Source organism: Bos grunniens, chromosome 7 (assembly GCF_055505025.1).
Source record: "Bos grunniens cultivar Pamir isolate PY7600 chromosome 7, Bosgru_T2T1.0, whole genome shotgun sequence".
NCBI classification, from domain to species: Eukaryota; Metazoa; Chordata; class Mammalia; order Artiodactyla; family Bovidae; genus Bos; species Bos grunniens.
In genome coordinates this window covers 60711294-60728213 of record NC_141171.1, presented here as the reverse complement: position 1 = coordinate 60728213, position 16920 = coordinate 60711294, and the positions used below count along the sequence as shown (strand labels likewise).

The following is a 16920-nucleotide window of genomic DNA, read 5'->3' as shown; positions in this document are numbered from 1 at the left end:
GCTTTATCTCACACCTCATGTTCTCACCCCAACCTGTCCCTGACCCCTAGCCCTTATTTGATGCTAATTTGGCCCAAAGGCAGAGCTCAGAGGTGAGCATTTGGGAAACATGTTTTCGAACATTGAAAATCAAGCTCGTATGTTTCTGTGATGAGCATACAACTTTTGTTTCATTGACCGAGTTTGATTCTGAGAGGTAATAAACAATTAGTGAAGAACTGCTTATAATTGTCATCAAACCAATTTTTAAAAAATACATGTATTTTAAAATATTTATTTCACTTACTTATTTGACTGTGCCTGGTCTTAGCTGTGGCCGTGGGATCTTCACTGTGGCATGTGTAATCTTTAGTTATGGCATGCAAACTCTTAGTTGCGGCATGTGGGATCTAGTTCCTGATTAGGAACATGGAGTCTTAGCCACTGGACCACCAGGGAAGTCCCTCAAAAATATTTTATAGATAGCGGCCCACAACATATTACTGAGGCTAAAGATCACAGTATAGAAGAAGATATATGGAATAATACCATTTAAGTAAAATGACGTGTTTGCCAAACTGCAATGAGATACCACTTCACACTCTTCAGGATGGATGGCTATGATAATAATAATAATTATCACCACCACCAAAACCCATAGATACTTAGACACTTGTTCACTGACCTCTGTAGCAGCATTAGTCACAATAACCAAAATGTGAACACAGCTGAAGTGTCCATAAATGGATAAGTGAATAAACAAAATGTGGTTCATGCATACAATGTAATGTTATTCAGCCATAGAAAGGAGCAAAATTATGGTACATGCAACAGCGTGGGTGACCTTTGACAACATTATGCTAAGTGAAATAAATCAGATACAAAAAGGATGAATACTGTATGATTCCACTTATATAAGGTATCTAGGAGACAAAGTCATAGAGACAGAAAGAATAGTGGTTGCCAGGCCTGGGGGGAAGAAGATGGGGAGTTAATGTTTAATGGCTGTAGAGTTCCTGTTTGGGATGATGAAAACGCTCTGGAAATGGATAGTGGTGATAATTGCACAACACTGTGAATGTACTTAATGCTGTTTAATTGTACACTTAAAAAAGTTAAAATGTTCAGTTTTATGTTGTGCATATTTTTACCATAACAAAATAAATGATGTATCTGTGTGGAGGAGTAAGTGTGGATGTAGCAAGATGCCCTCCTGGAGGTTAGGTTTGTGTTTCGACTTGCCTTAGTCCACAGACCAGGACAGAGGGTCATTATGAACTGCCCAAAGGGAGTATTTCTGGGAAAGGCAGGGAGAGAGGGACCTAACAAATCTTTTGTGCTGATCACTGGGGAGGGAGCGGCTGTAGGGGAGGGGCAATGGTGTGGTACAGTCCTTTGAAATTTCTGTGACTCTGTGGCATATGAATGCTGTTGGAAAATGGGACAGATTTGCCCTGTTGAAGGGCCCTAGGCAGTTGGCTTGGAGCCCTTCCCTGGTCTAGGGAGAATATTAGCTTTCAACTCTGTAGGCCCTTTGGGGATTGTGAACTTGACCCACAGTTCTGGATGCAACTCACCAGGAGCAGCTTCTGCTTGGACAGTCATATCCTTCTATCATGGTCGACACATTGATATAGCACCAGGTGGGGCTCATGACTGTCTATACCCCCAAGACACCTGTAAGGGTTAGGGGACCACTGGACTGGAGAAGGAAGTGGCAACACACTCCAGTGTTCTTGCCTGGAGAATCCCAGGGATGGGGGAACCTGGTGGGCTGCCGTCTATGGGTTCACACAGAGTCGTACACGACGGAAGCAACTTAGCAGCAGTAGCAGCAGCAGGGTGTGTAAGAGAATGGTGGTAAGAGCCTCTGGGAGAATGGCTGCATTGTGCTTTGCTTTGTGGGCTTACTGGCATATGAGGCCTTGAACATTTAAAGTCTGAGGAGCAATTGGGCCACAGTAACCACAACCTGAATGGTGCAAAGGAACTGCCTGTGACACATGTGAGTGTGTGTATGGTTGCACATGTGTGTGAAAATACACTGTTAGATGTTTGTAAGAATATGGGAATTTGGGTGATTTTGTCTTACTTCATTGTAGTTTTCTGTTTTTGATTTTTTTTTCCTGATTTGCACTGAGGTGATGAATTTAACTAAAGGGGTTTAGTTATATTCTATATTCTATTATATATACAGTTATTATAATATAAGGACTTATATTTTTATTTCTATCTAATTTCTTTTTTTGTGTGTTAAGAAGATAGAATATATTAGTATGTAGTACTTTTCAAAATTTGTAAAGATTTATTTTTGAAAATAACTTACTTAAAATATATTTGTTTAAATAACCATGGAGATCAAACCAACTCTTAGTCCATGTTTCCCCAAGGAGAAGGGCACTAATCATGACTGCTAATGAAAGGGGTCAGTTTTTTGTAGAAGCCAAGAGCAGTGTGCTCATTGTTTCACCTGCTTGCCACAGAGCAAGTTCAGGTTCACTGCCCCTGTATGAAAGGGTTATGGTAACAGAGGGCAGTTATTGGAGATAATTTCCAGACGGGAGCAACATGGTTGGTGGGATTAGGCGAAATTACTTTAATAGTCCCCTCCAGGCCTCGGCTTAAGTTGACTTTGCTTATCCATCTCTCCCCTTTGCCACAGAGGCCCCCTCCCTGCTCCCTACCCTCACCCCGCCCGTGTCTCCACATCTGACACTCCTCAGCAGCCCTCAGGACTGCAGGCTGACTCCAAGCCTTTGTAAACCACCGGGGATTATTAAACAAATCCTATAATTAGAAGCCAGGTTTCCTAAACGAAGTGAAAAATGTAACGTTACCCTTTGTTTGTTCACTGGATGCTCAACGCATGTCCCATGACCCAGAGGAGCTGTGACTTTGGGTTTCCAAGAAGCCTTAATAAGGTAATGTTTATAAAGTTCTTAACTTTACAACTCCATCAGAGCACAACTCTGTGAAATGAGGACAAGCTATAATTCCGAGATATCTGCCCCACTCCTTGCCCAGTGGTAGAGAATGTTGTTCCCTTATGTGATGTGTGGAAAGCCCTAAGGCTGGGATTGAAGGAAGTGCGTTCTGGTCTCAGCTATGACACTGAACTGCTGTGTCAGTCCCCTTCCCTCTCTGGACTTGTGTTTACCCTTCTGTAAAAGAGAGGTCATGATGAGACCTTCTTGTTTTAAAAGTCTCTTGTCACACTGACATTCTATAGTTTGATTGCTGTGTTTCTCTACCACAGGGTTGTAACTCAAGAAAGAATTCTCCAGATTTTACTTCTCTTCTCTGGATTTATCAAAAGGACTTGGTAATGTACCTTGAACTGGATAAATTGGTTGGGGTTGGAAAGACACATGGATGTATCCTTTTGTGCCTCAGCTTTGAACCCTTAAGGGCCTCTCTCATGAGATAAAGTACATTAAAAATAGTGTGAAAATGACTTGCATCATAAAAAAAACTCTTCAAAGGAATTCAAACTGGTCAACATGAGGAATAGTGGAAAGAACCACTGTTCTGTCTGGAGCTGGTAGGCACTATTCAGTTAACATAATTCCATGGTAACATTATATATAACTGACATTTATTGAGTTCTTTCTATTAACCAGACTCTGGGCCAAGGGTTTACATCCATCCTCTCAGTTAATCTCATAGCAAATCTGCGAGATAGGTACTTTCTCATGATCCTCACTTTATAGATAAGAGACAGAACCTTGAAGAGATGAAATAATTTGCTTGAAGAAAATAAGTGGTTGGAGCCAAGACTCCAGAACCTGTCATTGATCTTTGTAAATCCACTGCCTGTATACTTTTGATCTAATTATGGTGCTTGTGGAAGCAAGTATCATGATGAAACTTCCACCACACTGTGTTGCTGAGTGATTCTGATGAGCAGAGCCCACTCAGGCAGCCTACATAGGACGTGCAGATGAGAAAGGCGCCTTTCCTGGGCCAAGCCTCCAAGAGGATTACTTGCTACTGCAGCACAACTTGGCCCATCCTGACTGATACTACTTGTCACAGAGAGAGGGATCAGCTTTATTCTTTGTATTCTCAAGAGCAAATTTGTCATCAGCAGATGGAAGAACGGGGGAGATAGACATTTTTAAAAGAAGTAGAGACTAATAAGAAACTGGGAACGTCTGATAGGAGTATACTGAGACGCCAGCAAAATGACGTGCAAGGTCCCCTTGAGCCTGTGATTCTAAGAAATGGTCTAAAAACAAGATTCGTAAGTGATTCTGGAATGACAGGGTCAGAGCTGGCTCTGTGGTTGAGATAATAAGATAGAATGCAAAGGAATCCCAATATGGAAGACAAAAAATTATGGACATAGTTATGTGACTCCTTGACTGAAGAGCCAAAACCAGTTTTTTCCAAGAGCACATGATGTGGAGGTGGGGGGTAGGATGGATGGAGATCACGGTTAGCCTGACCTTTGAACTCTTTCCAGCGCTGACTCAGAAAACATATCCCTTGGGCACCGAGCCCTCTCTTCAGACGCATTTCCCTCGAACGTAGGTTTGTCCGTAGAGCATAGCCAGGCTGTGTCAGAAATGACCTGGATGGCTTTTGGTGCTCTGTGTGCACTGCCTAATGACAGGGTGCCCACTTCTAACCACAGCCTACATACAGTGCTCATTCCCTAACGGGCAAACGTTAGGGTTGGGTGGGGGTCAAAAGCGGCTTTGGGAGCCCGGCCTTTCATCTCAAGCTCTGCCACCCTTTTACCTACTATATGAACATGGGCAGGTTATTTCCCTTCCCTGGGCCTCAGTTTCAACTCCTGTGAAAATCTTTTTTTTTTTTTTTTCTTTTTATTCTTTTAATGTATAACCTCCTGTTAAATGTAGAAGTCTAGTTTCTGGTGTTTTCAGTCATCTGTGTTAACTTGGAAATGAGCATTTCAGATAGCACAGTAGGGTAATTAAGCAGAGATCTTAGGGAAAAATCTGAATTCTCACTGTTCTGCCTACTTATGAGAGCTCCTGTGAAAATCTTACATTTACATAGGATTGATGCCAGGAATAAATAAAGCCCCAGATGTAAATGTGCTTTGTAAACTGTAGAGTGTGACCAGTTGAGAGGGGTATCACTGTTACCACTAGTACAACTGCTTGCAGCATCTGCCTGGGTGCTAGGCCTGGACCACCTCCGGCTCCCAGGGTCAGAAAGCTTGGTGCTATCTTCTAACAGCAGAAGAATGGATGGGGCTTCTTTCCTGGGAACCAGACTTTGGAAATAGATTCCACGCTAGGCACTTCTTCCTCTTTCCCCACAAATACAGTATTTATGAGAACTGACCTTCCAATGGAAATTTGGCAAGATTTCACATTCTGGAGACATTGTACCTTCCTCCACATGCCCTGAGGGCTGAGGTCATGGGCTTCCCAGGAGATGCAGGAGTTCCCACGGATACAAGAGGTACAGGGGACTGAGAAGAGAGGGGCCCATCAAGACCCTAAGTCACAGGCTTGTCCTAAAATGTTGATACTGTTACCTCTACCATCCTCTAAAAGAATATGAGCTCAGGAAATGTTTTAACTGTTCACTGCTGTACACCCAGTGCCTAGAACAATGCCTGGTACATAGTTGGTGCTCAGTATATATGTGTTAAATGAAGGGAACAAACCCTTCTCAAGACTTCTTAAGGCTCTTCCTTGCTCCTACCTTGAAGGTCACAGCTCCTAGAAACTTACAGAGCCTCCCAGACAAGGTATGCAAACCCCCACTTGGTGCATCTTCTCAATATTGTCTCCCAAGAGGCTCAGACCACAGGGACGAGCTTCTGTTGAGAGGCCTGGGTTGAGTTCACTGCAGCTCTAAGAGCCTGCAAGTTTTGCAGGCTGTTTTCTGGTCTAGGGAGGCAGGGTGGGGACAGAAGCCTTGGCTGTGGCCATCAGTGCTCCTTGCTGAAGAGTGAAGGTGATGGATCTTGGAGTCTCTGCCTGTCCCCCAAATGCTGCATAGTGAGTAGCCTTAGGGTTTCTCTCTTTTCTCAGCAGATCCTGCCGTGGTCACAGCGGGGCCCAGACTCCGGAGTCAGGCACTTGAGAAGCACATATGAATAAGGTGTGTCCAACGCCTGCAAGAAGCTTCCGCCTGATGACTCTTCAAATCAATATTGAAACGAAACCCTCACAGGCAAGACCTCATCCACAAATTTGTGGGCATACAGGTATACTCCAAAACCTGGGCAACAAAAACAGCACTATCTGAGCCAGTAGCTGAAGCCAATATGTAAGTCAGACTTTGGTGAATACCATCCACTATTAGCTGTGTTGGGGGGAGCAGGTCTTTGAACCCAAGCTGCAAGGGAAGTGCCCCCCTCCCCCTGCCTCTCCCTCCCAGGACTCCTCTCCCATTAGCAGCTGTGAGACACCACTGCCTTCTCTGCTCATCCCCCACAACACAAGCTCCCTCCGCCTCTGGGGTCCAGGCTCTGGGAGACTGAAGAGAACATTTCTCACCCTTTTCCTGCTTCCCCTGGAGGATGGGGCTTCCCACCCAAAATAGGTGCAGACCCACCCAGCAAGAGGAGGGGCTGACAGTTGGCGGGGAGGAAATCAGAACTCTGGATTTTGTAAGTCCAGACGTCCTGTAAACTCTGACCAGAGTATAAACATCCCCTGGGACTGAGGGGAGGATATGCTGGTGGGCAGGGGGCCCGGCGCCTCCATCTGCCCTGAGGACAGGCTGTTTATCCCACATCCTTCACAGGCCCCCTTGGGCTCCTTCCTGTCTCTGTCTGGGCAAGTAGTGGCAGGCAGGATGGCCTGCCTGGAGGCCTGAGGCCTCAGACGTCAGACTCAACTTCTCTGGGTTGGAAGAGAACTTATAAAGCTCAAAGAGCCCAAGTCCCTGTTTTTCTTGAATTTCCCTCACAGCTGGTCTTCTGGCCTCCACTAAAACACCTCGGCTAATGGGGAGCTCACTCTTTCCCAGGGCAGTCCATGCTATTACTGGCACTCTGGCAGCTGAAAAGTTCTAGAAGAAAGTGCTTCTAGAATTGTTTGGTGTGACCTGATTGAGCACAGCTCAGAATAATGTGTAGCATGGCCATTCACTGAGCCCGCACTGTGCCGGGTGCTTTAGGTTCGTTTTCCCATTAATTTTCCCTCCCCTCAAGGAGGACACAGGCTCAGAAGAGTTAAGTTACTTGCCTGAGGTGACTCAGCTGTTTTGTGGTGGGGCTGGGATGCAGTTGCTATAGTTCAAAGTCTGTGCTTTAAATATTAACCTATTCTGGTTCTTCCTGATCAGAAAGCAAAAACAGCACACATATCACAAAAACACCCATACAACAAACACAGTCACACACAAACCAATCACATTACTATAAAAGCAACCCAAACTAGCCAAATCTTAAGTATCTATTGTATGCTGGGCAAATCATAATTTTTATGATAAAGCCATTTTAACAACCCTATGAGGCAACTGAGGCTCAATGAAGTTAGAGAAAAAAATGGACGTGGCAAGCAAGTGTTCAAGCACCATTTCTGAAGTCTGCAATTACCACTACACCCTATTGCGTGATAGGAGGAGACTGAAGTATAATGAAAGGCAAAACCTTTATCGCTGTTATTTTCAACAACTAAAGCTCTGAAAAGTGGGATGTGCAATCTCAGAGACAAATGATTGCCCTACACTGGAGGTGTCCAGCAAAGATGCTTTAAAAGGAGCTCTTACACTAGTAAGGGCTAACACAAGATATTCCCCAGTGTCAATCTGCAACCCAGAAACACAAACTTGACATTTTCAAGGCTGGATCCTGGGTGGAAGAGTGGCCTTGGCCACCCAGTCCCAGAGCACAAGCCCACTCTTAGAATCCTACCCTGCCTCCACTCACGTTTCCTTGACTGCCCCTGGAAACGGAGGCATTGGCTCCTGGCCTGGGCAGAGGGTCATGTGGACGTGGTGGGCCTTCTGCATATCCCAGTGGCCGCCCATTCACCCAGGCCTTGCCCTTTTTTGAGAACTGGGAGCTTTCTGGCTGGGTCTGTTCCCACCAACAGCGTTCCCGTCCAGGGAGCTTAAAATAGTGCCTCTTGGCTGGGGCCCTGAAGCGAGCAGTGAGGGAGGCATTTGTGCAAATATGGGCCTGGGAGAAGAACTCCTACCCCGAGAGGGTGGGGGATGGGGTGGGCAGCTCGGCAGGAGAGCCAAGACCTCCAGTGGAGGATGCGCCCTCTTGGCCACAGCCCCCTCCATCTTGCAGCAGAGGCGCCTGCTCGTCTCCTCCTGCCTCCCCTGACCTTACTGGGTCCACTTGGGCAAATCTCTACACTGAATCCCACAGGCCTTCCTGGCTCAGCCGAGGCTCCAGGGTGGGCCCTCAGGGAACAGGGACCTCTGCATTCTTCTGCTGGTTCTATCCTTGTCCCCCTATCACGATGCCCTTCCTACCCAGGAACATCCTAGGTAGCAACATTTTTTAGAAAAAAATTATGCATTTAGCTGCACCAGGTCTTAGTTGTGGCATGTGGGATCTTTGGTTGCAGCATGCAAACTCTTAGTTGCGGCATGTGGGATCTAGTTCCCTGGCCAGGAATCAAACCTGGGCCCCCTGCATTGGGAGGGTGAAGTCTTAGCCACTGGACCACCGGGGAGGTCCCCAGAAGCATTCTTTGGAAGGCCCAAGTCAAAACTTGTTTTAATAATCACAGTGACAACTGCAGCTGCCACTGATTAAGGGCTTGCTTTTGTCAGGTGCTCTGCTAAGGGCTATAACATGCATTATCTCGTTTGGTCCCCACAACCATCCACTGAGAGCCAAGTTACTATTATCTGTACTGTGCATGAGAAACTAAGTTCAGAGATGTCAAGTAACTTCCCTGAGGTCACACAGCTCTGAAGTGGCAGAGGCAGAATTAAAACTCAGGTCTGTCAACCTCTGAACTCTGATCTCCTGGGCTGCATCTCCTCCTCTGGTTCCCCGCTGCTCTGGCCTCCCATGCTCCACCCCAGCATTACCACCCTGTGTCACATATATATAGCTGTTTGGATTGAATGCGTCAGGTATTTAGTGAATGCCTGCTATGAGCCAGGAATATTGCTGGGCACCAGACCCATAGCCTGGGAACTCTTAGATCCCTATGAGGACTGTGTTTGGTCTTGGGTTCAGTGACCGCCCCAACATGCACGATCTGGTTTGACAATGTCAAAGTGTGGCTGAGGCAAGCATAGCCCCTCCTCAGTGACCAGCTGACCAGTTGGACACTTCTGCCTCCTTGCTGACTGTGATGTCCCTCTCCTTCCTGCATAGCAGGAAACAGCATGCATAGGAATCAAATCTGCTTTGAATCCGCTGTGACTTTGGGCTCTCTGAGCCTCAGTTTCCCCATCGGTAGATTCGGGATCAAATTAAGACTTCACCACAGGGTGGTTGGAAGGATTTAATAAAGCAGTGCATGTGGTACTTCCCTGGCGGTCCAGTGGCTAAGACTCCATGCTTCCAGTGCAGAAAGCGCGGGTTCAATCCCTGGTCGGCAGACTAAGATCCCATATGTTGAGCAGTGTGGCCAAAAGATTAAAAAACAAACAACCACAATGCACATGAAAGACTTATCACTGTACTAGGTGGTCTAAGTGGAGGAAGAAATGGCAACCCACTCCAGTATTCTTGCTTGGGAAATCCCATGGACCGAAGAGCCTGATGGGCTACTGTCCGTGGGGTTGCAAGAGTTGGGCGCGACTGAGCAGCTGAGCGTGCATGCATGCAGGTAGTCTAAGTAAGTAGAATTAAGCAGCAGCTATTATTACTTATTGTTTTCCTGAAGATTACGTTGTCCTGGTGCCAGAGGCCTAGGGCCTAACACATGGTAGGTGCTCCAAGTAAAGGCAGCCACTCACACAGCAGACAGAAGCCACCACCCGGCCCCTGCCCCCTCACTCCTGGCTGGTTGTATGTCATGCAGTTCCTGCTCTGATCTGGAAGGTGTCCCGGGCACTGGTCCTCATCAACGCTAGGGTTGCTCTGGCGGCCATGGCAGGCACAAGACTTTTACTTACCTGGTTCCCTTGTTTTCATCCAGGGAAAAGGAGTGGCTGACGTGAAAGTTCTGCCAGGGTGTGCCTGCTCCTCGGGGACATCTGGCTTTCTGGTGGTGCCACCTGGCGGTGAGTACAGAACGCTTCTAGCTGGGCGGCCTCCGAGGGACCTGGTAGCTCTGAGCACGACCATTTCCTGTCCCTTGCTCTCCAGCCCATGTAGCCCTTCCCTCATTCCCCTGTATTGATCACTGACTGTGAGAAAAGACCTAAGGGGTCCCTGTGGGGTCTCTGTTATCATGCCTCCTTCAGGCTTGGCTCTGACCTGGAGGGTAAGGTCCCTCAGGGATCAGCCAGGGTTCATCCTCAGGATATCCTTCAGGTCTGATGACCTCTCAGTGGTTTCTAGAAACCAAAGTTGGAAGAACGGGCCTGCTTCCTGGCTTGAGCTGGCCCAGGAATGGGAAACCCAATGATGGTGACTGGGTCCATCCTTGACTCCTCACTGTACCTGCTTAAGTATCCACAGATCCCCCTCCCCTCTCTGGGGCCACCAGAAGGACTGGCCTGGCTTCTCGGTTCTCTGTCTTTTTAAAAAGTATTTGAATTTATTTATTTGCCTGCATCAGGTCTTAGTTGTGGCATGTGGGATCTCTAGTTGTAGCATGTGAACTCTTAGTTGCAGCATGTGGGATCTAGTTCCCTGAACAGGGATTGAATCCAGGCCCCCTGCTTAAGAATTAGGAGAATAAATTGTGCTCGAACCAGCCTTACTCAGCTGTGCACCAAAATGCTGTGTGAGCTTGGGTAAGGCCTGTCCCTCCCTGGGCCTTGGTCTCCCTGTGGTAGAATGGTGATGGGGCAGGTGATGGGTGAGGAGCCCTGTAGTTCCCTGACTGGGGCCTTGGTAAGGTGCAGATTCCTGGGACTGCCTCATTAGAACTCTGGGGCCGGGACCCTGGAATCTGCGAAGTTGGAAGCTGAGGCAGCCAAGCCCTGTCTTTGGGAGATGAAAGCCCGCAGTGTGTGTTGCTGGCAGGCAAGAAGAGTGTGGTGGTTTCAGGGGTCCTGAGAAGCTGAGGAACCCCCTTGTAGCCCAATCCCCATCTTTTAATTTCTCCCTTTCTGTGGATGCAGGGAGGGCCCCCCCAGCTGCATATCTGTGGGACCCCACCACCAGCAGCAGCAGAAGCAGAAGGGCAGCAAGAAGGCTGCATAGGTTACAATCAGCTTGCCCCCATCCTTTGCCGCCTCATGCTGGCTGTTTCACACGTCCAAAGGACAGTGGTGTTGGGGCTGGGGCAGCCTGGGATGGGACTGGGGGCCTTTGTTGCTTGAGGAGGTATTTTCAGAGTCCCCCTCCCTCTGGAGTTTCCAGTGATAGAATAGAGCCCTGTCTAGTATTTGACCAAATATGGTGGTATCTCTATGAGCTCGAGCCTCAGCCAGCTTCTCAGTTATGCTGTGGAAACCTGCCCCGGACAGATTAATCTTGTGACATTCAGGAGCGCCTTGCACCCTGCGTTCTTCCCCTTGGCGATTCCTGTAAATGGCCACGAGTGGCCCCAATAGGACGGTGTAGTCCTGGAGCGTGCTGTCTGTGTTCCTCCCCTGTGCTCTTCACACCCCCTTCACCTCCTCCTCAGGGGAGCTTGCTTGCTCGCATTCAGCTGGGCTGCTCACTTGAGGGGAGAGACCCAGACTAGGTACATCCAGCACATGATTCTTAGACAAGAGGACCCTGGGGTTACCTAAGCTCATGAAATTTTGGCCAGAGCCCATGAGGTCCAAAGCTCTCAGCCAGGAGGGTGGGCCCAAAGAGGTAGAAAGGAGAGTTGGCTGGGCCATGAGAACTGTGCTTGCTCTAATGCTAAATAGAACAGCAAGAATTGATGCTTTTGAACTATGGTGCTGGAGAAGACTCTTGAGAGTCCCTTGGACTGAAGGATATCCAACTGGTCCATTCTAAAGGAGATCAGTCCTGGGTGTTCATTGGAAGGACTGATGCTAAAGCTGAAACTCCAATACTTCGGCCACTTCATGTGAAGAGTTGACTCATTGGAAAAGACTCTGATGCTGGGAGGGATTGAGGGCAGGAGGAGAAGGGGACGACAGAGGATGAGATGGCTGGATGGCATCACTGACTCGATGGACATGAGTTTGAGTAAACTCCAGGAGTTGGTGATGGACAGGGAGGCCTGGCGTGCTGTGATTCATGGGGTCGCAAAGAGTCGGACACAATTGAGCGACTGAACTGAACTGAATGTTCCCAAGAACAATTACACTGTTATTGTACAGTGATAGTCTTCATAATAAACAGCTATGTTTATTGAGCACATGCTACATGCCAGGCACTGTGTCAGCTGTTGAATGTGGCTTATTTCCCTTACTCCTAGTAACAACCCCTAGAGGTTGTTCTAGACACAGGGGAAATGAGACTCAGAAAGATTTCCAGGAGAAATGGGCCAGGCCACCACTGATTCTTGGGCATGGCTCCCATTTTACAGAGAAGGAAACTGAGGCTGAGAGAGGATGGAAGTCACAAGCAGCCACGCAGAGACAGGCCCTTGGAGTGGAGACCTTCTCTACATGAGGGGGAGCATTGCATCCAGAAGGCTGGGACAACCAGCCATCAAGTCCTCACGGACCTCATGGACTTGGCCCTCGTGAGAGCACACAGATTCAGAAACATGTTCACAGCAAGCTTGAACTGTGCAGAAAATATGCCAAGAAAAGCAACATGGGGGGTGGATAAAGCCCTGCCCAGAGACCAGGTATGAATCCCGGCTTTGGCATCCCTCACTCACTGTATAATCCTAGACAAGTCCCTTCTTCACTCTGGCCTCAGTTTCCCTGCCTGGGAGCTATGGGGGTGCCGAGGGCCTCTGAGCTCACCTGGGGCTGGCTGAGGCCGGGGTGCCTGAGGCTGTCTCCCTGGGAGATGGGGCCTGTGTCCTGCTCCTGGCCAGCGTGCTCCGAGGACATTTGCTGTCCTGACCAACGGACAGCCTGTCCCTCCTCCACCCTCGCCCCCTTGCCATCCCCCAAACTAACGAAGCTGATTGTCTTAGGTAGCCCTGTGGGTGCTGGCTGGGCGGCCGGCCGCAGGCCACAGGCGGAGGTGCCACCCGCCAGAGCCCCACCAGACACACAGGGCATTGTCCCTCAGTCAACAGCCCCTGGGCACCTCAGCCCGGCTCCTGGCTTGCCCCCACGCCCCTCACCGCCTGCCACTGCGCCAGGCCCGCCAGCTGGGAGTCCAAGGTTCCCAGGCGATGACGAGCCCACCCACCCACTCCCCCGGCAACCCCCTGACGAGCTATAATTGCTGCGCTGAGTCCTGTTGCTGCCATTCTCGTGGCGGAGGCATCTGGGGTTCCAGGCGGGCGGCAGCTGCAGGCTGATCGCCTGGCTTGCAGGATGGACTGGCCGCATAACCTGGTACGTGGCGATTCCCCACCCCACCCCCACTCCTTTTTAGGGCCTGAGTGTTTTTTTTACTTCTTCTCCATTGATTAATGGCCACCTCTGTTTGGCTTGGAATCTGCAGAGGCGAGTTCTCCCTCTGTCCTGTCCCCCAGGACGAGAGAGAAACAGAGACTGGTCTCAGAGCCTGCAGCCATGGCCAGCGGCTCCGGCTCCTGAGCTGGGTGCAGCCTGACTACACCAAGGCCCTTTCAGGCCAAAGGCAACTGAGGAGATCTTGGCAATCTCAGTTATCGGGGTTTTTCCAGAATCTCTCTGTCCTGAGATCCAGGCTGTGTGACCTTGGGCAGGGCCTTCTGTTTCTCTGTTTCCCATCTATAAACGGATGGAGGGAGATGGGTTCTCTTCTGAATTTCTCTGAGTGGAGAGCCAGGGTTTAAGAATGCCATGTGAGCAGCTCAGATGAGAAAGCCTATTGTTAGGGAGATGTCTTTCTGTACCAGTGACTTGAATCTGTCATGGATTTGGTGCCAAGAAATGGTTCTACCAAGAGGGGCTCTGCTGAAACTTGTTTGCAAGGGTCAAGACTGGCTGGGTAGGCAGGAGAGATCAGCATGGGCCATGCGGGTGGCGGGGTGAGGGGTACAGGGCAGGTAGGCTCAGGGAGGAGATGAAGTCCCCTCTGGAGGCTTCTCCCTTCTGACCAGCCCTGACTCCCACCCGAGTCCTGGCCGTCCTCTCCCAGCTTCCTGTGGAGTCTGCATTCTGCTGGGCACCCAGGTCCTCTCCCAGGTGAATGAGAGGCTTTCCTGATGCTGCTTGTTGTGCAGGGAGGAGTGGACAGCAGCGGGTGGGGGGGGACAAGGGGTCGGGAAGGCAGATGGTTGGGGCGTGGAGGAGTGGAGAACCAGTGTCATGGAGTTCATCAGGGGTCTTTGGCCGTGAACGGCACACATCACCAACTTCATCTCCTGCCCTCACCTCCTGTCCACTCTATTTCAGCCCCACTGTTTCCTTTCAGCAAAGTTTTAAGCCACTGAAAGTTCCTCTCACATGGTTCCCTCCCCCACCTCTACACCATGTTTAGGCTCCCTCTGCGCACATCTGCCTCTGTCTTATTCTTCAAACCTCACCAGACTTGCCCCCTTCCCCAGAAAGGCTTTGCAAGACCACCCCACTGCCACCAGGCTAAGCGGGTGTCCCTGTGTGTCTCTGACCACACGCTGTGTGGCCCCATCCTCACCCTGCTGCTAGCGAGGCTTAGGTGCTTGTTTCTTCTTCACCATCTGCTTTCCTTGCCAGACTGCAAGCTGCAGACGGGCAGGGCTGGTGGCAGGCATTCATTCACTCAGCAAATGTTCACTGAATACCTAGTGCCCAGTACTGTGCAGACATGGGGGACAAGGCAGTATGTGGAAACGGATAGAGTGCTGGCTCTCACGGAGCCTGTGCTTAGTGGGGGCCTGACTTGTGAAAGGATCACATGTACACTGGAAGACAGTAGTCATGAAGGAGGCATGGGGTGCTGAGAGCTCAAGAAGGTCCACAGAGGGCTCCCTAAGGAAGTGACACTGGAGCCAAGACATGTGGGGTGACTGTAGGAAGCAGCCTGTGCGAAGTCCTTGTGCGAGAAGAGGAAGGTTCGAGAGAAGGCCTGAGGCTGAAGCATGGGTACAAGAGGAAACCAGGTGTGATTTGAGGAAGGAGAACACAGCAGAGGTCTGGCCTGGGGAGGTGATGTTAGTAGGTTGGCATTCCAACCTATCATTGGGCAGGTGTGGAGAACTGATCGGAAGGAGCCAGGGGGAGATGGGGAGATATGGAGTACCAGGTAGGAGGCTGCTGAGCTGTCCAGGAAAGTGACAGGTTGGTGCAGGTAGAGAAGTGGATGGGTGGGGAGGTTTTTAAGAGGTGCAACAGGATTTAGTGATGAATGCGGCATGCACATGTATCAATACAGGTGTGGTGGGCTGGTGGGACCAGGCCAGGGCTTGACAGGTGGCTCCCCTAGGGGCCTTTCTTCTTCCCTCCTCCTTCCTTGTGCCCTGAGTCTTGGCCTAGGCAGTGACCTGTCTCTCCCACCTTTGACCTGTGGCCTTCCTTCCCAGCTGTTCCTTCTCACCATCTCCATCTTCCTGGGGCTGGGCCAGCCCAGGAACCCCAAAGGCAAGAGAAAGGGGCCAGGGCGGCCTGGGACCCTGGCCCCTGGGCCTCACCAGTTGCCACTGGACCTGGTGTCCCGGGCAAAGCCCTATGCCCGCATGGAGGAATATGAGAGAAACCTGGCGGAAATGGTGGCGCAGCTGAGGAACAGCTCCGAGCCGGCCAGGAGGAAGTGCGAGGTCAACCTGCAGCTGTGGCTGTCCAACAAGAGGAGTCTGTCACCCTGGGGCTACAGGTAGGCCAGGCCAGGCAGCCATGGGAAAGCTTTGTGTTGGGGGCTGGCGGGGATGCCCTGCCCACTCTCCCTGTCAAGAGTGAAGACCTTGGATTCAGAGGCTTAGGTGTGCATCCTGGCTTTGCCTTTTACTGGCTGTGTGGCTTTGGGCAAGTTACTTAGCCTCTCTGAGCCTCAGATTCCTCAACTATACGTAGAGGTGACAGTCGTATCTACTCCGCTGACTTGTTAAGAAATGAGACATCTATGCCGGGCTCTGATGTTGTGCTCTCCAAGTCTCCAGGGAAGGGCCTGAAAGGCCTTCCCCTAATGCCATGTCCTCCAGCTCACAGTGCCTTGTACACACCGCTGGTTACAGCACCTTCAGGCCGTGCTGAGTTGGCTGTGTGCACATCCATCCCTCACCTAGATGGGACCATCCCGGTGCCTGTATCAGAATCATCTAAGGATTCTCACACCCCATCCAATCAAAATCTCCAGGGATGAGGCCCAGCAAGTGGCAATTTCTACATCTCCACATGGTTAGGATACACTGCTGGGCTTGGGTATCAAGACCCGCTGCCCCTCGGGGACAGCAGTGGTGTCTTACCTTGGTTGTAGCTCCACTTCCCTGCACAGCACCTGCCACACAGAACGGGCCACGTGTATATGTGTTGATTAAATAATAAAGAAAAGGACTGACCCTGAGGGGTCCTCACTCACGAACCCAGGCCAAAGATTTTTAGCCACATGATTTATATCTTGAGACTCTAGAACAGTATGTTCATAGGACTTTCTGTGACAGTGTAAAGTCCAATGTGGTAGCCACTAGCCTCATGTGGCTCCTGGGCGCTTAGAACGTGGCTAGTGTCACTGAGGAGCTAGTTTTGATTCTTTTAAGCTCGAACAGCCCCATGTTGCTAGTGGCTCCCATACCTGGAATGTGGCAACTGAAAGGGTCTGTAAAGACCCTCTGAAGCCGGGCTTCTACTTTGCTGTGCCCTTGACCTTCTTGGGGATCTTATGAGTATGTAGGCACTGATTCAGGAGGTCTAGGGTAGGGGGAGGTTCTGAATTTCTAACAGGCTCCCGGGCAATGCCGACGCTGCAGGCCCACAGGTTCACTGCCTGTCCTC

The 16920-nt window shown here is 49.9% G+C and overlaps 1 protein-coding gene across 13 annotated transcripts in view; it reads left to right on the top strand.

Moving 5' to 3' along the window:
- IL17B (interleukin 17B) overlaps positions 1–16920 on the top strand; it is a 32977-nt gene that overhangs the window by 15627 nt on the left and 430 nt on the right. For 5 of the 13 annotated variants that reach the window (XM_086412381.1, XM_086412379.1, XM_086412378.1 and 2 more), the window contains 5 exons: positions 3236–3301; positions 5997–6169; positions 10026–10110; positions 12489–12755; positions 15516–15805. In XM_086412381.1, the coding sequence (XP_086268507.1) occupies positions 12633–12755; positions 15516–15805 (413 nt within the window). In that variant the 5' untranslated portion in view covers positions 3236–3301; positions 5997–6169; positions 10026–10110; positions 12489–12632. Of the gene's footprint in view, positions 1–3235; positions 3302–5993; positions 6170–10025; positions 10111–11648; positions 12756–12783; positions 13423–15515; positions 15806–16920 lie in introns of those variants that run through there. The other 8 variants (XM_086412382.1, XM_086412380.1, XM_086412386.1 and 5 more) reach the window with 5 other exon arrangements.